Source organism: Alosa sapidissima, chromosome 24, assembly GCF_018492685.1.
Source record: "Alosa sapidissima isolate fAloSap1 chromosome 24, fAloSap1.pri, whole genome shotgun sequence".
NCBI classification, from domain to species: domain Eukaryota; kingdom Metazoa; phylum Chordata; class Actinopteri; order Clupeiformes; family Clupeidae; genus Alosa; species Alosa sapidissima.
The window spans coordinates 10472331-10497615 of record NC_055980.1 but is presented as its reverse complement, the minus strand read 5'-3'; the positions used below and the strand labels follow the sequence as shown (position 1 = coordinate 10497615).

General features: G+C 46.0%; 1 protein-coding gene across 2 annotated transcripts in view; it reads left to right on the top strand.

Moving 5' to 3' along the window:
• The first annotated feature begins 18408 nt into the window (after nt 1–18408).
• Nucleotides 18409–25285, top strand: part of nrg3b (neuregulin 3b) — a 166831-nt gene continuing 159954 nt past the window's right edge. For both annotated transcript variants that reach the window (XM_042083717.1, XM_042083716.1), the window contains exon 1: nt 18409–19294. In XM_042083717.1, the coding sequence (XP_041939651.1) occupies nt 18409–19294 (886 nt within the window). The remainder of the gene's footprint in view (nt 19295–25285) is intronic.

The window sequence follows — 25285 nt, the reverse complement described above, 5'->3', positions numbered from 1 at the left end:
CTACTATACTCTCTCTCTCTATATATATATATATATATAGTATTGTGCAAAAGTGTTAGGCACCCATTAGATTTGTTATTCAATGATATGATGACCATATACAGTATGTTTATTTCTCATTGTCTTTATTAGAATTCGACACTTCGAAGATCTAATTGAAAAGCTACAGCTGGAAGAGTTCATTGCTTACCTAAAGTGGAAAATGCATGGCCAAAGGTTTCTATTCAAAGAATCTTGATGAAGCCAGCTGACACTGTATTACCACCTGCGGTGAAAAAAAAGGTGGAGGTTATTGGCCAATGTTTATAACAAATCCAGTGGTATTACATGGTTCCTGGAGTGTTGATTATTGTACTTAATGCATTCCATTCCATGCATTTAAGTGAGTGCAAGATACACATATTTTGTGGTGAAAATTGAGGACTTTACTCCCATGGGTGAGAGGAACATATAAACACTATTCAGAAGCATTACAGCCGCTCAGCAGCACACCACATCCAGACAGTGCCCAAAGACTTTAACACTGCAGCTGATGATTGCTGTAGATTACATACAAAGGAGCTCACTGTTCACACTGTTATCTATAAGCCATGCATGTTTCACTGTTTCCTTATTGTCTAGAAAATGTAACAAAAATGTGTAGCCTAGTTGAACGTTTTTTCGACGGTTTCAACATGACACAAGAATGTTTCATGGCATCAAATTCACCCTGTACTTTAACCTTACAATGTTCCGTTCAACGACCCATGATGCCATGAAAACGATGACTGACGAAGATCCAAGGGGATCGAAACGTTGCTTTTAAATTAATAAAGTTTATATTTTGGAGCAGTTGCAGTGTGCAGACCACACTTTTACTACCGTTCAACGACCCATACAATTGAGAGCATAGTGTGCACTGCATGCGGGCAAATGTTCCACACAGTCACACACGCGCGCGCGCATTTCGAGGCAAAGTGCCTCCTAGCTAAGTGTGGCAAGAATCAGAGTTGAGGATTAGGATTTAGCTGGCGACGAATAATGAAATAAATAACTAGGCGAAAATAAATTCAGCTCAACTCCTTCAGGGGAAGAGGCAGCAAAAAGCAACCACCTTTCATCTGTCGCATAGGCTGAGTGAACTTATGGCACACATGAATGCTGTGCGGTCTCCGTGAACTTTAGCATTTTCAGCAACTGTCATGACCTGCGACGAAGCTGTCAGCTAATATGAGTTCAATTCTAACGCTAAGCAAAACTGTCCATGCTGCAAATGTTGCCGATGGTCGTTTTTGTAAGCCTTTACAGACACTCGAGAGGAAGTCACTGGCTGGGCTGTCTGATAGCAAAATGCAGTAATGCATGATAGATTTATGACGTATAAATGAACGGAGATGCGCTGTAACATGCGGAAAACGATTCCACTCTGAACAGGTTTACCCTCTGGCTTACAAAGCCATTTATGTGTACTCTTGTATAGTCTTCGAAGCTGATGTGCGCAAGGTTGGCAGTTTCTGCAAATATCTAGGCTACTAGACAGCCAACCTCATCCATACAGGAGTTCAACCCCTAGGCAATATGTGAACACAAACTAGGTAGGTGCAACTTTAGTTTTTGGAAGCCAATTACTTGAAAGGTGAAATGAAAAGGGTGGGAGGTCCTGTAGATATGCCTATCAAATGCAGTGGCAAATAGATTAAGGACATGTAATAATGCATCGTAAATCGGAATTACCAATTTAGTAAAACAAAACAAAATGATTTAGCCTCTGTTCAGATATCACGTGTGTGTGTGTGTGTGTGTGTGTGTGTGTGTGTTAGAGAGAGAGAGAGGGGGGGGGCGCAAGACGAAATCAGCCTTGATCCAGCAATAAGTTAACCTGACTCTCGCCAGATGAATTTCGTTCCGCCTAGCTTCACTCACATCCATGTGGGACCTCTTCCATTGAGAGTGATTTCTGCAACCGATTTTATGGTACAGCCAATCAGGACGCAGGGCGGGAGTTTCATAGATATGACATAGCGTAGAAGCGACTGTGAGACTGTTATCAGCGTCACGGGTTGGCTTCGATGTGAGTGGTTGAAGTAGCACGTCAATAGATGACGGACAAGTGGCTTATTCAATCATATGCAAGCATTTTTTGATTAGGCCCAGCCTTCTGAAGCAACACTCCAATGAATTGGTCCCAGATGGATGAGTGGAGCTAGGCGGAACGAAATTCATCTGGCGAGAGTCAGGTTAGCAATAAGTCCCCTACTGTAGATGTCCCTCCAAGAGCATACCCGAGCTGTTAGCTTGTGTGTAAGCCGGGGTTAATGCATCTCCGAGAGGCCAATTTGGTGCTGAATAACAAAGAACCACGTAACAGGTTGGGCCACGTAATGAATGTTAATTCACCTCCCAAGCAATTCGAGCATCTGGCTTGCCTGCTGGTAGAACCAGGCCATAATATTTTTTGTTTTATGAAAACCATGAGATAAGCATCTATTTGTCCATGAGGAATATCCGTGCTTGAAATGTGACACAGTCTGGCTCACGTCTCCCTCGGGAGCAAAAGAAAGGAGGGAAAGAAGCTGGAAGAAAGGTATGTTGTAAAAATGAAATATAAAAATTGGGTTTTGAAAAGCTATTGTAGTTAGATAACTCGGAGCAGAGGCAAACTGTGCCAGAAATGCCAAGCTACCCTCTGCCCAGGACTGGAAATGAGCTCTTCAAGGAAATTTTTTCACTCTAGGCTAATACAGATAAGGCGGATTGCATGATAAAGTGACACATTAGTAGAACTATTCACACAACTGACAACCACATTTTCCATGAAATACATTTATAATGTGTTTGAGAATATTTACAATGCATCTCATTTTCTTTTTAATTTATCATCACATTTGAACAGTGTCTGAACAATCTCTTGCATATGTTGGGTTCTGTCTGTGTAAACGTAAAGGTGAAATGGCAAAGGTAACTATTGTTTAGCAGAGGCGCTAATACTGCTGCTCCACCATGCATGCCCATGTTTGAGGGAACACTATCAGAACTGCTTAGATTTGTAACAATCAGTAAACTCAGGCTCACACTAGTTTTATTAAGAAGTGGAGGACACAGACATCAACACCAGGAAAACACAATCACACACACAGCACACAGCAAGGCTAATCACACACATCAACACGAGAATGAGGCCCAATCAAAGAGAGACTACACACGCTGACCAATACATGACATTAAAACACAAATACAACTTAATACACGACTAATTAAACATACAACAGCACAAATACACCCGCACTGCATTCTGGGTATAGCAGACAGTCACTGAACCCACCATCACTACATTCTTATGCATTTTACTGAGAGAAATAATCAACTGTAAGCTTCTGCTTCGTTAATTGTTGGTGTATAAGACTGGAGTCTGAGTTTTGTTTTTCCAACATAATTGCAACAATGCAAAAACTGTTTATCTAACCAAGTGTTATTAATCTTCATAAAACAATACCAACTAGATTTTTGATCTTAATATAAGATTAACTAGATGTACCGCAGAGCGGTACAAAATATGACCGCCGCCCAGTCCAGCACATTCTTTCCACAAAAAGAAATCACGCTGAAAGGCCTATATGATTCTAACTGTCTCACTAAATTGCATTATCCACACTCAATTCTCACTGGTATCTGCTAGACAACAAGTACCAAAACATGATTAGTTCATAGATTTCACATGTAAAATTCATTTTATACAACCCCACCTCCATCTTGCCTGTTCATAATTCTGAGAAATTTTTGATTGTTTGTGTTATGTTTATGTTATGTGTGTGGGTGTGTGTGTGTGTGAGTGTGTGTGTGTGTGTGTGTGTGTGTGTGTGTGTGTGTGCGTGCTTGTGTGTGTGCCTGCGTATGTGCCTGTGCATGCAAGCGTACATATGTCTACTGTGTGAGTATGTGTCATACGTATCATTACTGTGAATGTATGTGTGTGTGTGTGTGTATCTGTTTGTGCACATGTGTGCACATGAAATGGGTTAACATGACCCCTGGAGGCAAACATACGGAAAAAAATGGTCATCCTAGGCCCTACAGTTCTCAAGATACACAGAGAACTGTGTCTGCCCTACCCTCCTTTCGGGGGGTCCAGTCCAGCGGGGGGGCTACAGATCTAAACGAAAAATGACGGTTCCATGCTATCCATGTGGGGGTACATGCCCACCAAGTTTTGTGTACCCCGGTCTTTCTTGTTGGTATACGTCACTAAATGTACACATAAATTATTTTATTGTAAGGCCCCCCATGAACGAAAGTACACAAAACTTGGCATGCATTCGGAGGGTGTCATAATGATCCTACACTTCAAATTTTGTGCAATTTTGACCTTGTCAGCCAGAGATATTGTGATGAAAACACCTAATTTTTTGCTTTTGAATTTTTAACTAGGTGGCGCTATACATGAAGTGGTAATGGGATGGGTTGACATGCCCCCTTAAGACCAACATACATAAAAAAGGTGGACCTCCTAGGCCCTACGGTTCTCGAGATATTCACAGAAAACTGTCTCCGGCCACCTACAGGCCAGTTGGTGTATAGTAACATAAATTAATTTATTGTGTGGCCCCCCATGAACGGAATTCCACAAAACTTGGCGTGCATACAGAGGGTGTCATAATGATCCTACACTTCCAATTTCGTGCAGTTTTGACTATGTTAGGTCACAGATACCTTCAATTACAACACGTCATTTTTACTTTTTTGTGTTTAACTAGGTGGCGCTATACATGAAATGAGTGGTTATGGGATGGATTGACATGGCCCCTTGAGATCAACATACAAAAAAAAAATGGTCCTCCTAAACCCTACGGTTTTCGAGATATTCACAGAAAACTGTGTCTGCCCTACCCTCCTTTCGGGGGGTCCAGTCCAGCGGGGGGGCTACAGATCAAAACGAAAAACGATGGTTCCATGCTATCCATGTGGGGTTACATGCCCACCAAGTTTCGTGTACCCCGGTCTTTCAGTGTCCCGGGAATCATTGACGGAAATTTGGGCATGCGAAAAAGAAAAAAAAAAAAGAAATAAATAATAATAAAAAAAATCTGACTAAATCTATATGACCGCCGCTTCTTCTTTTTTTTTTTTTTTCGCATGCCCAAATTTCCGTCAATGATTCCCGGGACACTGAAAGACCTTTTTTATGTATGTTGGTCTTAAGGGGGCATGTCAACCCATCCCATTACCACTTATTTCATGTATAGCGCCTCCTAGTTAAAAATGAAAAAGCAAAAAATTAGGTGTTTTCATCACAATATCTCTAGCTGACAAGGTCAAAACTGCATGAAATTAAAAGTGTAGGATCATTATGACACCCTCCGAATGCATGCCACGTTTTGTGTACTTTCGTTCATGGGGGGCCTTACAATAAAATAATTTATGTGTACATTTAGTGACGTACACCAACAAGGATTCCCGGGACACTGAAAGACCGGGGTACACAAAACTTGGTGGACATGTACCCCCACATGGATAGCATGGAACCGTCATTCTTCGTTTTGATCTGTAGCCCCCCCCCCCCCCCCCGCTCGACTGGACCCCCCGAAAGGAGGGTAGGGCAGACACAGTTTTCTGTAAATATCTTGAGAACTGTAGGGCCTAGGATGACCCATTTTTTCCGTATGTTTGCCTCCAGGGGTCATGTTAACCCATTCCATGTGCACACATGTGCATAAACAGATACACACGCACACACATACATTTACAGTAATCATACGTATGACACATACTCACACAGTAGACATATGTACGCATGCATGCACATGCACAAACACACATACGCAGGCAAACACACATGCATGCACATACACACACACACACACACACACACACATAAACATAAATTTGTACACGCACACATGCACACAATTCAAGAATTTTTCCCGTCATCTACTCCCTTTTGTCATTTTTGGTCATTGATACCCGGGACACCGAACCACCGGGGTACATGAAATTTGGTGGGTATGTAGCCCCACTAGACTTTTACGGAAAAATTTCATTTTGTCCCCGGGACAGCCACCAACCCCCCCCGTGCTGGGCCCCCTGAACCGCAAAAAAAAAACAGTTTTTCCTAAATAACTACCTGAACCGTGGCATTGAGGATGCAGAATCTTTTATGGTATGTTGGTCTCAAGGGCCCACATCAACCTGGCTCATAATCACTCATTTGTGATTTGCACCCCCACCACCCGGTAAAAAATGAAAATGCAATATTATTCTGCTTTAATCGCCCCTGTCTTCAGTTAAGATGTTCAGAACTGCATCAAATTTTATGTGTATGATTGACCTGGCATTCTCCGGGGGTATGCCAAGTTTCGTAGAATTTCATCCATGGGGGGGTCTAAAAAAATTAGGTTATGTGTACATTTAGTGACTACACTCATTGGCCTGTAAATGGCGGTGCACACATATACACATGCACACACACAGGCACCCAACATACTATCGGTATTAGAACGGCCGATACATAATTACAAATTCAGTAGGATTAAAAGAAAGCCAAAATAAATATTCATCATCATCATCATGGCTGCATTTTCAGTATTGGCGAGAAGTAGTCGTTTGTCCACTAGATGGCGCATCGTTGCAGTGAGACGTAATTTTGTTGGAAGTTAAAAGTGGGTTGGAAAAAACAATGGACGCTTCATACAAGGACTGTAATTTACCGCAGCGAACATCTAATAAGGATAGGACGATGTTCACATGAAGTGTAATTCCCATTTCTTCTTGAAGCCGAAATAAATCTGAGGATGTTTATCGGACATGCTTGGTTTTTACTGCAGGTACGTTAATCTTGTAATATCAATAAGGACCTAGGTAATGTTACCGTTAGCGTTGGTTGAGTGATGGAGGCATTTGATTTATTGCATTTGTAGAAAACTATAAATGCGGTTATACCAAGCAAATGTATAGCAGCACTGTTTGTATCTTTCGACAGTCATTTATTGCACGTGCTACAAAATCATTCTGTGCAATGGAAGATTTACCAACGTTACACCGGTCTGATACAGTTTTGCCTATACATGCGTGAGACTGAGACGCCTGTTTATTTTGTTTTAACTGCGTGCAGGGTGTGAGAGGGGAATCGATGTGCTTTGATTCCAGCTTGGTAGTTGTAGTCTGTGAAATTAAAAAGCACGTGTGTGTGAAGTATCCAAACAATGACACCTTCATTTCATTATGGCTGCTTTAGGCACAACACACCTTAAGCTACTGTGTAGTGGGTCCCATTTAGAAGTGGCTACTTCATTCGCGCTTTCCTTGACTCATGGAGCTGCGTGAATATTATTACAACTTTTCGCCACGATATGGCAGTTTAAGTCCGCTTGATACTGTAAGGCGTAAGCCATTGGTTTCCAAAGGAGATTTTATATGTGTCGCCAGCATAGCCTATTGACAATTTATGTTGTAAATAGGCCTACCTTATAATCCTACCTGTAGCTTAGGGAAGCTAACAGCTTTCTATTAGGATCTAGTTTGTTAGTTACCGTTTTGTCATAACTCCCTGATGCATTTTTGCATTTAGAATAGCCAGAGCGTGTATATCTCAATCGGAAAATTAAACAATATCGGGTGCCTATGGACTAGGCTGGGTGAACCCAGCCTGATCTGCCCGCTATTTATTTTTTGATTTCTTAAAAGATTGAGCTTGGTCTGATGAAAGCCAGACTAGCCATGGACCTCAGTTAAACAATGCAAGGGAACATGAATCAGCCTATATTTGCACTAACAATAACGGACAAAAGCTCTTCAACTTTGGCCCGTTAAAATGTGTATGAACAGTCTAGCGACGCATTTCATCAAGGCCCATTTGGACATGTCAGTTATTTGCACCACTGGTTAGATGTAAAACAGCATTTCGTTTCAGACTAGGCTACTGTTACTTAATTTGTGCATTAACAATAAAGTATTACATGAACTAAAGATGACTAAAATCTTATGTAGAAGAAGAAACATTCACAAAAAATCCATCCATCCAAAAATGACCTTTGTTTTTGATAGCTGTTGAAAACGGCATGGAACTGACAGAGGTGTTTTTGTTTAAAAATACATAAAAAAATAAATAAATAAATAAATAACATTATGCTGATACCTTTTGCTTTTCCCAAATACAATGTAGCCTACAGGTGTAAGTGACCTTTCATCAATCCAGTTGCAATGGATGAACTGTGATGAACTGCCCTACTTGTGATTGTTTAGAGATTTTAAAGGTTTTATAACAATGCTACATCTTCTTTGGCCATTCTACAATCTATTCACCTTTTCAGCACCAGTAGGCTACTTTCTGTGCAGCCGCACACACACACTCAGGCATGCCAAACAAGCATACACAAAAGTTTCAAGAGTGGGGGATGGAGTAAAATATGGAGACAAATTGAAGTGTGATTTATTTTCGCGGAACGGATGTACAGGACTGAGCGGCGGTCATATTTTGTACCGCTATGCGGTACATCTAGTTATTGAAGGGTTATTAAGGGGAAGGTGCCTCTGGTCTTTTCAGCCTGCTACATGTCTACATTTTCAGAACATCTTCAAATTAATTATTATATATTGATGTAATAATGACCTTATTTTGAGTATGGTTACCTAATTATTACACACTTAAGGCCACTGATAATGAGAAGTACAGAGCCTGTGTTATAAGTGTACTTGTGGAATGCAATCATTAGGCTACTGGCTACATCTTTCAAAATCTTTAGCAAAGTTGCTATCTCACAGGTTTTACCAAGAACATCACATACCACAGGGATTTAAACTGAGAGGAATAACATTGCACATTTGTGAAACAGGATACCTCTCAAATTAACTGTTCCAGAAAAAATCAGTCTTAGTTGGTTCTTTTAAGACATTTTGTCCTCATCTGAATTTAACACATTTAGGCCTATTTTGTGGTCACATTACAAAACTATTCACCAGACCATCCATGTTTATTTCCCAGCAATATCCATGGGCTCAGTAGCATGCACATAGCAGATGATTTAGAATTCAGGTTCCCTCTTAGTGTTTAATCACACAACTCTAACATATAGGCTAACATGTAACTTAGTCCTTCTTCATTAATTGGCTTCCTGTAGCTGGTGGGATTAGATTAATATCCATCAATCTGGCCTATATGACCGCCATGGGGTCAGCACCATCCTATTTTAATGCTGTGTTTACCCTCTTCGTTGACGAGCCTGTTCTCTCTGCCTTGCCTCAGCAGATCTCAGCCAGGACATTTTTTTGTTAGCCTACCTCAGTGTCTCATGCTTTTTGTGTCAGTGATGGCCTTGGGTAGCCTACATTCAAGAAGCAAATAATAACTACTCACCCTTTTTTTTTTAATCAGTTGAATATTATCATACAGTAAGTATCCTATAATTATTATTAGTAGACCTTGTTTGAAATGTTGAGTTAGCCTACTTCAATTATAGGAGTCTGTCAACCATAATAATTAGTACAAATAAAAGAAGAAAAATGATCCAAACCTGTTTAGATGTTTTCTATAAGAACAACATAATTAGCCTACATCCTGATAAAGTCGCCAATATGTCATATTAATATGTGTATAGGGTCTGATTTTATCATGTTTTTTCACTATGCATCCCTGTAGGTTTCCATGAGATAATGGACAAGGACACTGTTTTCTATCTGGTCCATCTCCTCCACTTCCTGCGCGTGTATGCATGCATCATGAACACAACCATTTTGGCTGAGCCATCAGCAGGTAAGCATATATTTACTCTCAAAGTCACCTCTGAGAAGTGTAGACGTCAGTAGCTACCCGGCCCTTCTCTCACAGTGACTCCCTTTAGAAAATCAGTCTTTTGAGCTCTAAACTGCCGCCACAGGATACATGAAGAAGAAAAAAAAAGTAGCTTAGCCAGAGAGATGACTTCATGCTAGGCGCTGGCTTTGATGAAAAATGTATTATCTCTTGCAACTGGAAATAAATGTCGAGGAGGTTCCCCTGTAGACAAAGTGTCAACCTTGTTCCCAAACCCACGACAGAATTGGAGATGGCATCGTGCTAACGCATACTGTGAAATTAGCATTTCGATGTACATCACTGCAATGTGTTTGAGCTGTGTGTTCGACTGTTAGCTTCGCTAAAGGTGAGCTATAGCACGTGCTACTCCATTGAAATAAGCAAGTCTTGTAATGTGAACATGCTCGATCGCAATCAGTCCGCTTAGAAAAGACCACCAGCTATTCAGAAAGAAAATGAAAGGTAGCCTAAAGGGAGAGGGGAATAGAGAGAGAGAGAGAGAGAGAGAGAGAGAGAGAGAGAGAGAGAGAGAGAGAGACAAAGATATTTTAAGGTGAACTGGTTCCGGCTGCCTGGCTCCATCAAAAGGGTTTCAATAACTCAGTAGTGAGAGATTCAATTTCCTTTTCTTTGAATAAAGAATCTAGTTTCTAGTTTCAAGGTGAAAACTTCCATTCATCTTCTTTTTTTTGTTTTTATGTATTTAATGATATTGAGCTACCATCAAACATGAATCTAGAGGGGAGAAAAGAGGTAATTTCAGCACCAGAGCTAGAAGATTGTCAGATCATAACGGATATAAGTAAATCTACCCAAGAGGATTTGGTAGTTTGTAGTAAAATCCAATAGAAATGAGATGAGAAAGAAGAGATTTTTTTCTCCCCAGTCTATGGCTGCTTAAGTAAGTAAACAGGGTGTATCTATATGAAGATCAGTGGCCAGGCATAGCCTAGCCTGGACAAATCCAAACTCATTCACGAAGTGAACAGAGTCTGGTAACTCTCGATTGGGAGACGTTTCCAACACTTGCTTCGCGACCGGCACTAACTTTGAAATCATTGGTCCAGCCTTACCAATCACATTGATCAGAGATTCCTAACGTTACTTCCTACTATGCCTAAACTTTACAAACTGACAATAAACAGCAACAACAGTCAGAAAACAATGAATGTGGGTCTACCTTTGGTGTAAATACATTTCTGCATTTTTCCAAATGCATTTTTTGACATTTGCAGATGTTGCTGCTTCTGTTTATCACATTAAGTTTCGGTTTCGTCTTCCCCTCTTGTCGCTGATTGGCCTGACACATCACGGTTATGAGCTACAGTATGGTGTTCCAGACTACAGTGTAGATCTCCCTAAAAGAAGATCTAGGTGGGCAGGGCCAGGCTAGGCATAGCCTACTCTCATGGAATGTTTATGTTAAAAAGTTGACCTTGTATCTCACAATTTTGACTTAACATCTGAAAATGTTGACATTTTATATAAAAAAATTGACTTTATATCTCAGAATTTTAACTTTGATTGTGGCCATTTTGCCCCCAAGTGGCGTAAACAGCTTCCATAATATTGTAAGCCTACCTGTTGCACTGGAGTGTGTATGGTTAAGGGGCCAAATGTGGTTAATTTTGTCCCCCGTGACCGTCCATGATTCCTTGCATGCTGCTCAACATGGGTGTTTACTCACAGCGTGAGTGTGTTTACAACAGTATATTCAATGATGTGATTTGCTCTGACAGTGTATCATGTAACCATTTATCATAAACAACAACGATTGTGAACATAGGTTACCATCAACTTCTTAGGCTACAATAGACATTATAGCCTCCTTGATTGTGTGGAAATTGGCTGTGTGTGCAAATCTGTTATATTGAGTAATGTCAGAATGGTCTCACACTAGCCTAACCAAATCAAATCTACGATTTGCTGGGCAGGGTTTTGTCTGGAGACATGTACGCCATTGCCTGCATCTTAATGAACATGCAGGACACTACTAACACATGTTATGAGACCAATATGTGCTAGATAATTTCTATGTGGCTACTGAGGTTCTGTCACATAAACAATTAGAGATATGTAATATATTCCTGCTGTGTCCCCAGTTAACCAAACTATTCAGATTTTTTCAGAAGTGGTCGTGAGTACGTGCAGCAATGAGTTATGCATAACAATGGACCAGGCCTCTGAGTAGATGGGCGACACTGGTCTAATAGTCATTGTCAAAGGGCGCACTTCTGAAAAAACAACAACAAGCTCTTCTGTGGCGTCCCTCCGGTGTTTTGCACTCCAGGCGACCGCCTATATCGTCTATGCCAAGGGCTGCCCCTGAGTAGAGTAACGCAGGAATGTAGTGGGATACACAAAGAGACACAAAGAGAGGGAGACGCCACGAGAGAGTGGCTGCCGAGAGAGCATGAGAGAGATAAAAAGAGACAGAGAGACCTCCACACAGACAGAGATAAAGACAACCGGAGAGGAAGAGAGTGAGAGACAGATTCACACAGGGAGCCAGGGGACTGTGTGTGTGTGTGTGCGCGCGCGTGTGTATGTGTGTGTGGTGTGTGTATGCGTGTGTGTGGTGTGTGTGTGTGGGTATGGGTGGTGGTGGGGTAGCAGAGCTTTCTTGCCGTTTAAGTGGGATTTACAGTCAAATGAATACACTCCTAGTGGAGTGACTAGCTCGGCAGCATTGGATGCTTGCAAGGTGCCAGGTCAAGCACACATTAATAAATCATGAGATTTATTGGGTGGGTGGGCGTGTGAATCCGACGGATTAGTCTAATCTTAGCAGGTGAGGGGAGCACTTCATCAAACAAACACCAATTGGGCTTTTGTCCACTCCTGCTCTAATTAAAGAAACTAAAAGGCGCTAACGTCATAGTCTTTATTTTTAGACTGCCTAAAATTCTCTCCCCCAACCTCATCACCTGTGTTTGCCTTAGAAACAGAAAAGAACTCCTGGTGGAGGTGCCTTTGTAATAAAAAGAAACCAGTGGAGACAGGACGAGAAGGAAATGGGAATAAGCCTGACACCTGCTGGCCTGGTGGCGCCACTGCAGGCTGGTGCGTTTGTGTTCCAGCTGTAGCAGATTGGGGTTGCCCATGCTCTCTCTCCCTGACGTGGCGGTGGAGGCGGCAGAAAGCCGCGCCGGCGTTTGCCAAGGCCAGCTGGGCCTGTGCACACTCTGTGAAAGCCTGGCGTGCCGAGACTACCCTCGCCTGCTGCTTTGCTTTGGAAAGCCTGTGTGTGTATGTATGAGAGAGAGAGAGAGTGTGAGTGTGTGTGTGAGTGAGCGTGTAGATCAGGTGGCCTCTGTATTTCATTCAGTGCTGGTTTGATCTTTGAGTGACATGAAAGGCATTGTCCAGAGGCATTAAGTCGAACTCGGAGGTCATTCTAAGGGGGCAAAGCATGGGATAAAGGTTATGAGGTTATGGGCACAGTGCTGTATATATCTCGTCATACCTGTCTTTCACTCTCTCTTCCCTTCTTTTTCTGTTTCTCTTTCTCTCTCTTTGTCTCTGTCGCTGTCTTCCATCTCTCTGTCCTTCATTCTCTCTCGCTGCTTCTCAAGCTCCATGACAGTGACACCCACCTTCCCCGGCAGACAAGCGCGAGTCACAGAGGAAGAGCCCTGACACCGAGCGGCAGCGTCCGCCTCTCTTCCTGCTGTGCCGGCGCTCCATAATTCAGGAGGGCGTCTGTCCTTGGTGACAGAGCTACACCGCCACCGATGTCATGGTAACCTGTCACCCGGCAGACATCCGGCGGCAGCCTTTCGTGATGGCAGCGCCAACTGACAATGACGCTTCCCTCAGAAGGTCCTGCAAGATGGGCTTCACTCGTTCTCCATATCCAGTCTGGAGGAAGACTTTTCTTAAAAGTGGTTCTGGTTTTGATTTATTTGTAAAGAAATAAAAATAAATAAATAATTCTAAACGAGAGGTCCACATGGGACAAAGTGCCGAGGGACTCCAGTGAGACTCGGAGTGTGTGAGGGTCTGTCAGAAAGAGAGAAAAAAAATGAAAGCATGAAAACACACACATCTTTAAACGCGTCTGTGGGCTTTTCATCTGGATGTCTGATAAACAAACAAGCCAATTGCGGACTCCAGCCGCACTGAGGCTGCACTAATGAAATGTTATTTTTGACATAAAACCGCCGTCTTCCGGCCTCCTGTGGAGCTGTAGTTCCCCATGGCTTCACCAGACTCTGTTTTCAGCCAAGTGATGAGCAGCCAGGTATTAAATCAGTGGAGAAGATGATAGTAGACAGTTAGTTTCTCTTTAGTCTTCATAATTCTCCAGAAGTATTTGAAGTATTGTATTTACTTATGCATTGTGGCCACACTCCAATATAACATGCAGTGTTTTCCACAGAATTTAATTCTATTTGTGGTCGTAGGTTTGCAGAATTAACTTGAATGCAAAAGTTTTTAACAAATTAGCGCAGAGGGGTTATGATGCTAACCAGATTCAAACACAATTTAGCCTTCTAGTCGTCTTCTATGCCTTGCAGGATAGTTAATGTTGTCTTTAAACATGCATGTAGGTTCGTTGAGAGACAGAGAAACAAGGAAAGGCTTTACAAAGGTGCACATAGCTCTACAATGAAAGAATTCAATCCAATTAAAATAGTACAACATGGAAAATTATTGTGTAGTGGTCAAAATAAGTCAATGTATGGGAAACACTGACATGACTTGGTTCATGACTTGGTACAGTATGGGAAATGATGTTGAAGCAAAGGGTCACTTTGCAGGCCTCTCCACCAAAAGTATGCAATACTAGGCGTGCTGTTTTTGCTCTGTTGTTCTTTGTTGTTGTGTGTTCTTTGTTGTCATATGTTCAGTTTGTTTGTGCACATATCGTTGTTTCAGGTCCTTATATAAGAACCAAGAAGTCTTCTTTTTCTTCTGCTTCTTTTCTAAGGAGAGGGAATTATACAATGTGTGTGCACTGGGAGAGACCGAGGGGGAGTGTGTGTGACACCTTTGTTCATCTCTGCCTAGTTTTTTTTTTTAACTTTGTCTTGAACTCTCGCTTTTCACTCAGCCTACATATCTCTGTGATCAGGGAGTTCTGTGTGGTATGTGATGTGTGTGTGTGTGTGTGTGTGTGTGTGTGTGTGTGAGGCATTTCCCTTGCACATGCACTCCCCTGACATTATGCCAAAGCGTGCACACACACACACACACACACACACACACACACATACACTCCTTTTGCACGCTCCTTTTTTTTCTCTAAAAGTAGATAGATCCTGTTCAGAAAATTTCCATTTTGTCCTTGAGAGCACAAACAGCCGAAGCTTAACCTAGAACTCTGTGCCATCCTGCTAATGAATGTGCTCCTTGCCTGGGGAGACAGATCAGGGACCCCTGTCAGTCACAGCCATCAATACTGGTACCAAGGGTACCCATGGAGGGGGTATGTAGTTAGCTGTAGCGCCCCCGGGGGGCCAAGGCCAATAATGGTCTTTATTGATTGTGTGCATAGGGATTGAGCTGAAGAAGGACTCTAACCTGCTTATACATTATGTGTTGAGTGGTGTGTTTACTGTCTCTCTCTCTCTCTCTGTGTGTGTGTGTGTGTGTGTTCAGACAGGATGCCAGTGAGATTGTACTTACTCTCTCCCTCTCTCCCTCCCTCTCTCTTGCTCTCTTTCTCCCTCTCTGCTTCCCTCCTTCTCTCTCTCCCTCTCTCTCTCAGGTCCCAGGGGTGTGTCTCTGTCTGTGGGAGCTGCTCCGTATGTGCTGGATGCTGTTGCTGCTGCAGAGCGAGAGAGAGGAGAGCTCTCCTCCTCGTTCTCATTACTACTCTGCCCATCCCTTCTCTCTCTCTCTCTCTCTCTCCGCATCTGTCCCCATATCACTCCTTCCTTTTCTTTCGTTGTTTAACCTCTAGCTGTATGTGCTAGCACTGTAGATTTCTGTGTCTGCCAAGGCTCCTGGTTTTCCCCCTCCTCATGAACATTTTGTTTGTGTTCTCGTTCTCAGACACACACACACACACACACAGAGAAAGACACACAGGATAGTAGGTAATTGTCAGCCTTGGGTCCTGCAGACAGTGCAGGCTAAGGCAGCTCCTGCTCCACAGCTTGAGAGTAAAAAACACTGGTCAGTAGATATAAAGCCAGCATCACTCACACACAAATCCCCTCTCTCTCTCTTACACACACACACACACACACACACACACACACACACACACACACACACACACACACACGTTCACGCTGTCTCTCACACGCACACACACAGAGACACGCTCACACACACACACACATATGCACACACCGCAGCCTCCAAGAAAAGCAGCCGCATCAGTTTTCAGAGCAACGCTCCCTCCCTCCCTCTCTCTCTCACTAAGTCTCTCTCCCCCTCTCTCCCTCCTCCCCCTCCTCTTCTCTCTCTCTCTCTCTCTCTCTCTCTCTCCCTCTCCCACTCTCTCCGTGCCTCTCTGGCAGTCACTCCGTCTCTCAGTGTGGGAATGTAGCGGATGCACCTCGGCTGGCAAAAAGGGGATTTTTTTTCCCTTTCAGGACGAGGAAGACAACCCCTGCGGAAAAGGTGGACGTCTCGGGACACGTTGACGCGTGGACAGACAGGAGCTGAGATTTTGGAAGAGGGGTGGGGGCCAAACAACAAGGAGGACGAAGAGAGGGAGAGAAAAAAAAGGAGGAACAGGAAAAGAAGGCAAGAGAAAGATCCATTGGGGAGGAATTAAACGGAGTGGACCTGGCAGATTTAAGAGAGAGAGATAAAAAAAAAAAAGACGCTGCTTGACCAGTCATCCATCCATCCATCTGTCCGTCCATCCTCTCAGCTACCACTGCCCCGCGACAAACGCTATCGTCCCAGGCAGATAACTAATTCTCTTGCTCCCTCACTCTCTCTCTCTCTCATTCTCTCTCTCTCTCTCTCTATCCCTCTGTCTCTGTGCTGGAGGGATTACCGGCTGCATCCGCACCACTGGAAGAGAGAGGGGAGGGTAAAAAAGCCAGAGGAAGGGAAAAGCGAGAGGGAAAAGGGGGTACTGCGCAAAGCAGAGTGAACGAACCAAACGACCGAGGGAGAGAGAACGCCGCGCACAAGAGGAGAGAGACCACAGTTCCTCTGCCACAGAACAGCCCTTTGGATACCGACGTCTAACCTGACTACCGTCTCTCTCTCTCTCTCTCTCTCTCTCTCTCTATCTCTCTCTCTCTCTCTCTTTCTCTATCTCTCTGTACCCTAACGCCCTCCTCTCACCACCATCTGGATAGGGAGCTGCGGCTGGATAGAGACGAGACACTGTTAACTACCGCTACTGCCGCTGCCTGCCTTGAGCGTGCGTGCACGCAAGTGTATGCGTGCGTGTGTGTGTGTGTGTGTGCTCGCGCGCGTGTTTGTGTGTACACGTCTGCCTGCCTGCCTGCCTGACAACACACAGCTGTTACGGCTGGCTACTGGTGCTGGAACTGCTGCTGCTGCCGCTGCTGCTGCGACGGAGAAAAGCAACGGCCGGAGTGTGTTTCTTGGTTCTCGCGTTCTACACACAGCCACAGTTCTGAGATCGCCGTGGTAACTGGCGTGGTAACTCGCTCGGTCGTCGCCGGGGCCGTCTCCGTTCTTGGATCAGCGCTCAACATCGGCAGCGGAGGAGGAAAAGAGGGAAGGAGGGAGGAGGGAGGACGACGAAACGAGAGAAGAAAAAAAAAGCTGCAGAGGGTTTCTTTTTTTGCTGGGGGAGAAAAGAAAAAAAAGCTACCCGCCTGGTATGTTGGATCGGTACGGATTTACAGCCTGATCTGACGCCCTGCCGTTCACGGGATCGATACTTTCCTTCGTTTTCTTCCTCTCCCTCTACCAACCTCTTCTTCTTTTCTTCTTCTTCTTTTTCTTGGGCTCCTTTTCTCTTTTATATTCATTCTTGCCTCTCTCTCTCTCTCTCCCTCTTTCTCTCTCTCTACTTTCATCTTCTTCCGCTGCTTGAGTTTTTCTTTTTTTGTGTGTGTGTGTCTCTCGCTCAGCCGAGCGCTTTGGGAATAACCAAACAGCTCTCTGGACGGCTGAACTAGGTGGAGAAGCACGTCTCAGCCAACCCCACCAGCACCGCCTGCCCCCAAGCCTTCCACTCCAGCTCCCCCACCCCAATTCTTAAGCTCCCCTTGTTCATCCGCTCATCTGTGTGTGTGTGTGTTAGAGTGTGTGTCTGTGTGTGTGTGTGTCTGTGTGTGTGTGTGTGTCCGTGACTGTGTCTGTGTCCGAGGCAGTAATTATCCCGTGTGCGTTTAAATTTATATTCGGAATATGCATGAGCTGGTGAGTTTGCTCTCCACTCTTTTGATGTCGGGCTAGTTCATTGGGGTATCAGTCTGTGTTTGTTTGCTTGCATTTCCGCGTATGTGTGTGCGTGTCTGTGTGTGTGCATGCGTGTGTTAGTGTCTTCTTGTAGTCATTTTGAACGCTTGAATATAGATGACGATGCTTAGCCCTGGTTCCCTACCCCTCCCCACACTCCCGTGGTTGGGCCTGCGTTTGTGTGTGGGCCCTTGGGTGTAAAACCAGCTTCCGGAACCTTCCCCTACCCCCCCCTCCTCTCAACCCCTTTTTACCCCCTAACCCCCCACCCACCCCCCCCACCCCCACCCATGATTATGAGCGAGCGATCGTCGCTGGGGGTCAACCCAGCCACCACCACCTCCATGGCCACCCTGACGCTGGAGGAGCCGGGCGCCGAGCACCAGGCCTCCCCGAGGGCCCCTGGCCCCCTGCGCTGTGGCCCCTGTGCCCTGTGGCCCCGCCAGCAGACCTGGCTGTGCGCCGTGCCGCTGCTCATGGGCTTCGTGGGCCTGGGCCTGAGCCTGATGCTGCTCAAGTGGATCGTGGTGGGCTCGGTGCAGGACTACGTGCCCACCGACCTGGTGGACGCCAAGGGCATCGGACAGGACCCCTTCTTCCTGTCCAAGCCCAGCGCCTTGCCAAAGGGCGCGGACACTACGACGACCACCACCACCGTGGTGAGCACCGGCGGCGCGAGCAGCAGCACCACTCCGAACGCAGCCACTGCCAGCACCGGACCGCCAGTGGTGACCGGCTCGCCCAGCCGAGCGGCCAACGGCACGGCCTCGGTGCAGAGGACTCGAACAGGGCCTCCCGCCAACCACACGCGCGGCAGGGGCTCCACGACGGGAGTGGACGAGCCTCGGTACCCTAACTTCCGTGCGCCAGGCAGCAGCAGCGGTGGCGGTAGCCCTGGCTCGGGCGCTGCTGCCCCTACCACGATGACCACTACCACCACCACCACCACCACCACTGCCCCCAAAGGATCCCCCAAGGAGTCCACCAACCGAAGGGGAGGGGGAGCAGGAGGAGGTCGGATCGGACCTCCACCGGACACCACCACCACCACCACCACCACCAACAGGGCTCCCACCACCACCTCCACCGTGGCGGCCCCGGCTAAGCCCACGTCGCGCTGGAATCACGGACGCTCCTCCAAGGGCTCGTCCACCACACGGCCACACCACCGCTTCCGGACACGTAAGTCTACCTGACCTTTTGTTTTTATTTGGACTACGTCAGTAGGCGGATGGCGGGAATGGCCATGCTATCTGATCCAGGGGTGTGACGAGTGTTTGTACTGTACTTGAGTGCATGCGTGTGTGTGTGTATGTGTGTGTGTGTGTGTGTGTGTGTGTGTGTGTGTGTGTGTGTGTGTGTGTGTGTGTGTGTGTGAGTGGAGGTGTAACATGCGTCAGGATCTGCGCAGTGTGTACGCATGCTTAGGGTTGTGTTGCTAGCCTCTGCTGCTCCTGCCTCTGTTCGCTGCTGTTCATTTGCCCCCCCCCCTCTCTCTCTCCTCGAGCTGCGTTCATTAAAAATCCTCAAAAGCGTTTGATTGTTGCTACATGAACTCCCCCACCCGCACACCACACCTCCCAGCCCCCACCTTTCCTCAACCGCTTGATGCAATTACATACACACACACACACACACACACACACACACACACACACACACACACACACACACACACACACATTCCCACAACGAGCTTTCTCATGTTTTCTCCCATTGTCATTTTCATTAGCACTGAATAGCAATAAAGCAGCCTAGAGCTGTGCTTTCCTGTGTGTGTGTGTGTATGTGTTTTTTTTGTCTATAGCTTGAGGATTATGAGATAAAGATCTGTGACCTCCAACACCCCTCAAACACACACACATGCTTGAACACACACGGTGTACACACACACACACACACACACACACACACACACACACACACACACACACACACACACAAACACAAGCACACAAACACACTTATCCTACCCCACCCAGAAAACTGCGTTTTTACAGTGGTGTCAAGGAAACTGATTTATCCTTGTTCAAGAGCTCTTCCTAGTCTGGCTTCAGTTGTTGTAGTTTTTTTACTTGTTGTGTATTTTTTTTTTTTCCATCTTTATTCAGCGCATCATTAGCAAGAGGCAAGCTTTTTTTTCATTTTCGTCTGATTTTTTTCACTTAATGCTGATCAGGCAAGCAGAATCTGAGCTGCTTTTCCCCTTTGAATAGGATGCAGCTTGTGTGCTTGTGAAAGCAGAGCAGGGCTGGATGGTGGGGTAGGAAGCAAGGGAGGGATGGAGGGAAGGATGGAGGGGGGAAAAGAGAGAGAGAGAGAGAGAGAGAGGGAGGGAGGGAGAGAGCTATGGAAGGGGTGTGTGGGTGGGGGGGGGTGGGTGGGGAAGTGAAAAGGAAAGAGCGACTCTCACCTCTCTGTCAGGAAGAAGTATCAGGTCGCGGGGAAAGAGATCCCATTTAGATAAGCAAAGATATGAGTCTTGCTGCAGGTAACACAGGTTACACTGCAATGTGGCTACCACAGCCAGTGAGGACACAGGGAAGGGAGGCTGGGAGAGAGACACAGCCAGCCAGGGGTGGAGAGAGAGAGGGAGGGAGAGAGAGAGGGAGGAGGGAGAGGAGGGAGGAGGAGAGGGTGATAGAGGAGAGGTGAATGGAGGTGAGGTGAATGGAGGAGAGTCGGATGGGGAATAAGATTATTGGGGGGTACTGTGTAAAAGAGCATCACAAGGGTAATGTTAATATGCTCACACAGTCTGTGTGTGTGTGTGTGTGTGTGTGTGTGTGTGTGTGTGTGTGTGTGTGTGTGTGTGTGTGTGTGTGTCAACTGGTGTGTAGTGTGTGTGTGTGTGTGTCAATGTGTGTGTGTAGTGTGTCTCAGGGTGTGCGAGACAGCCCGCGCCTCTGTGAGTTTGCCTCTGCATTTATGCATGCTCTTTGGGAGCTCTTACTACCTCCTCAAAGAGAATAAGATATACCGTTGCGGGGCTGACACTATATGGTTATTTGTGCATATAGTTTTTATTACCCCTGAGTTCGCAGTCGAGTCGGTCTCAGCAGTGCGGGTATTAACGGCAGTAATGAAATATGAATTAGTGCAAAAAAAAATAAAAAATATGAACCAGAAGGTTCAGAAGTCTGTCACAAGGCTGTGGAGGGGAAGAGGTGCAAATAGGAGTCAATTAAGTCTGACCATGTGAGTGTGCCAGTTAACCAAGTCTGACTTGGAGTGGCAGGATAAGGGGAGGGTTTCGACAGCGCGTTTCGCAATCAGGAGCAGGAGATCAAGTGCCATTGGTGGCAGCTGGGGGTGTTACTGGCAAGCGTATTGCTATTGTTCCAAGCCACTGATCTCTTGTGATTTGTTAGCGGGACCCCGGCACGCTCTCGAGACCCCTCGCGACACCTTGTGTGTCATTAACCCTTTGCGGCACGCTTGAGTAGCAAAACAAAATGGCAGATGTTGGACCGAAGTCCTCGGGGTGAAAAATATCTTGGCTTCCTCTCCTCCGCCTGCCTGGGGAAAAAAAGAGAGAGGGGGGAAAAAAAAATCAGGGCTGTTTAAATTTTATGATATGTGAATTCATAAGTTGCATAAAATACCCTTGATAACAGCAAGAGCTTTGCAAATGGGTTTTTATAATGTAGGAGCATTCATAATTAATTCATCTGGGTGTCTACCCCCCTCCTCCCCCCCCACCCCCTTGCACCACCCTTAATGATAGATCTTCACTACTTGTTAAGTTGAGCCCAAGCTAATGATAGATGCTCATTCTAGGTTGGAAATGCAGCCCCAGGGCAAATGATGATTAGGACCAACGGTCTAGTAAACTAGGGGTAGGTAGGTGGGTGGGTGGTGGCAGTGGTGGGGGACCAGGAAGAAGTGAGGAGAGATTAGGATGGCCAATACCCTCTGGAACCCCTCCGCTAGATTCATTTATTTATGTGTTTCGAAACGCCATTTTGCTGGTGAGTGGACACTAGCTGCTGATTAATGACCAGGCCCTAGCTAATGTAATAGTGACACAAGGTGTGGTAGTGGTGGTGTGTGTGTGTGTGTGTGTGTGTGTGTGTGTGTGTGTGTGTGTGGGTGGGGGGGCACTGATGTGTTCTGGGTGGTTGCTTTTAACCGTCTCTAGCGTCGAAGACTCTAGTGTCTATTCGCAACACGCAACATTAATATCAGCCGTTCGTCAACCCCCCCCCCCCCCCCCCCCCCTCCGAGTTTATTGCATTATTGATTCCTTCGAGAAGCTCTCGGCATTGCCCTTCAAACTAATGTGAACGAAGAAGTGTCTGAAGCAAAAAAAAAATATGAAAGCCCAAAAGGAACAAAATGTTTTTTTTTTCCCCTTTTGGGATGGCTTGTGTTATTCCATATTGTGTGATGTAATGTATCGTGGCGTAACATAATCCACGGTGCCCAGAGACGGGCGCTGGTTAAGAGAGTCTTCGGGGCGAGCGCATGATGAAATGTCCCATGTTGGAGAGACATAGGCCCATTCATCTTAGCTAGCGCTAAGTGACGCACTGTTTAGCCAGGATTTGTATGCTAATGCTCTTTGAGTGGAGGAGCCTCTGCTCCAGGAGGTCAGTATTGGATCAGAGAGAGACTAACATCATTTTAATATCACTTCCGGAAGACCCAGTGCGGCCCTTGTACTTCCCCTCTCTCTCTCTCTCTTTCTCTGTATTGTTTTCTCTCTTTCCATTTCTGTCTCTCCCCTCTCAAAACCGATCGACATGTGAATTAATCCACCCCTCGCCCTCGCACTGCTTCCCATGGACCCAGTGGTACCAACACACACACACACACACACACGTGTACTCTCTCATTCATACACACAAACTTGCATATGCAATATAGATATAGATACACACACACACACACACACACACACGCACACGCACACGCACACACACACACACACACACACAATGATACACACAACATTTGTCCCCAGGAAGATACGCAGTCATCCATTAGGGGGTAAGATGAAACATGAGTACCTCTTCTCCCTCTCAGTCACTCAGCCTTCCTTGCCTTCTACCTCTTCTTCCTTCCTCTCTCTCTCTTTCCCCTCTGCCCTTCCCTTCCTCTCTCTCTCTCTCTCTCTCTCTCTCTCTCTCCCTCTCTCTCTCTGCCTTCCGCCCGCCTGCTGTGCGAGCTGTTTCTTCAGTGTTATCTCGCCTGTTGTTTTGCCTCTGTTTGGATTGGGTCTGCTTGTATTGTATGTGGTAAGGTACCCTGCGTTTACCCTCCGAGACAGGAGATGGGACGGGACAGGAGGAGGGGAGGGGTGTGTGTGTGTGTGTGTGTGTTGTGCAGCGGAGGATTGTGGGACGTGCAGTCTGAAAGTGCACTTGGCTCCAAGCCCGCTGTAGTCAGATGGAGGAGGAGGAGGAGGAGGAGGAGGAGAATGGAGGGGAGAGCAAGTGAGGGAGCGAAGAGCGGGAGCGGTACTTGGCAGAAGGCAGCGAGACAGAGACGTGGCGAGGGAGCAAAAATAAGAAAGAGAGAGAGAGAGAGAGAGAGAGAGAGAGAGAGAGGGAGAGAGGAAGGGAGAGAGAGAGAGAGAGAGAGAGAGAGAGAGGGAGGAAGAGAGAGAGAGAGAGAGAGAGAGAGAGAGAGCTGCTCCTCACAGACGCATCATTGTGATTCCATGCACACACACCCCTCCCCACTGGTGGGAGAGCAGAAGCTGCTGTGCTGGAGCGAATTCTGTCAGGTATAATAGCATGGTGCATCAGGATAAAAAGAGAGGGAGAGGAGCAAAGAGGACTTGAGACAGAGGGAGAGAAGGAGAGCGGGAGAGAGGGAGAGAGAGTAGGGGGCAGAAAGGTGGATGAGGCTACAATATAGAGAATGACGGCACAGTTTGTTGCATTTTTTTATGTCGGAGCTATTGCATGTGCTTGTGTGCGAGTGAGTGCATTTCTTCCCATTTTATGTGGTCAAAGTCATAAACTGTCCACATGCTGTGTGATTAATATTGCTGACATGCTAACCTTGGGGCGGGGGGCTTAGAATCTGATGACACACACACACACACACACACAGAGTACACACACTCACGCAGACACACACTCAAGAGGAGTACCTCTGGTTGAGGGGGTGTGATGGACTGATGCCACTGCACGCACAGGGGAGAGATTAAAAACAAAAAAGGACAGAAATCCAGTTAGGCGTGGTCCCGGGGGAGGTCACTGTCAGATTTATGCACTAACCCGAGGACCATGTGTGTGGGCCACTGCTACAGCTGCCACTCCTCTTCGTCCTCCTTTACCCCCCCCCTCTTCCTCTTCCTCCTCTCCCTGCTCCTGGTCCTGCTACTGTTACTGCTGCTGCATCACTCCTCTACCCCTGGATACCGGCAAACAGGAACAAAACCGGACTTATCACATGACTCGTGGGGTCCAATCAGAACCTCCAAGAGCGAGAGACTAGGACAGGGAGACAGAGATGGACTACTGAGAACAGAGAAGAAAGAGAGAGTCAGGATGAGAGAGAGAGAGAGAGAGAGAGAGAGAGAGAGAGAATCACACAGGCCAGGCACAGACTTTGCAGCTGAGTGAAGTCACAGATGTAGACAGCTGTTCAGGGAGCTACATATACTGAGCCTGCATACAAACATGAAGCACATTTTTGTTTTTTCACTCATTCACTCATTCATTCATTCATTCATTCATTTATTCATTTATTTATTTGTATATGTATCCACTGTGTTCAGTCAATGTGCTCTGCCATCAGTTCTGCTGAACTGTTTAATGTGTCATGTCCCAAGGCTAAGTGCTAATTCTCCAGCCTCTCTCTTTTCACACTGTCCTTCGTTGCGTTGTGTGCTGCTGTTCATATACTCATCATGAGTGTCCACCCTGCTGTTTCATCCCTCCTGGATGCCCTCACCAACACGACTCTACTTTTTCAGGGAGGCTAGGGGAAAATTGATGTGGTCAGTGCTTGGTTACACTCAACAACCACTGAAGGCCATCTTAACCCCCCCCAGCCCCACCCCCCCCCACCCGCTTCCAACCTCACCCTGCCCCTTCATGTCACTCGTGTGATTTATGTGGGGAAAATGTCCCTCAAGGGAGTGGGTGGTGAAGTTGAAGGTGGAGGTGAACGATGGCTGTGGTGGTGGTGGTGGTGGTGGTGGTGGGGTTAAAATAT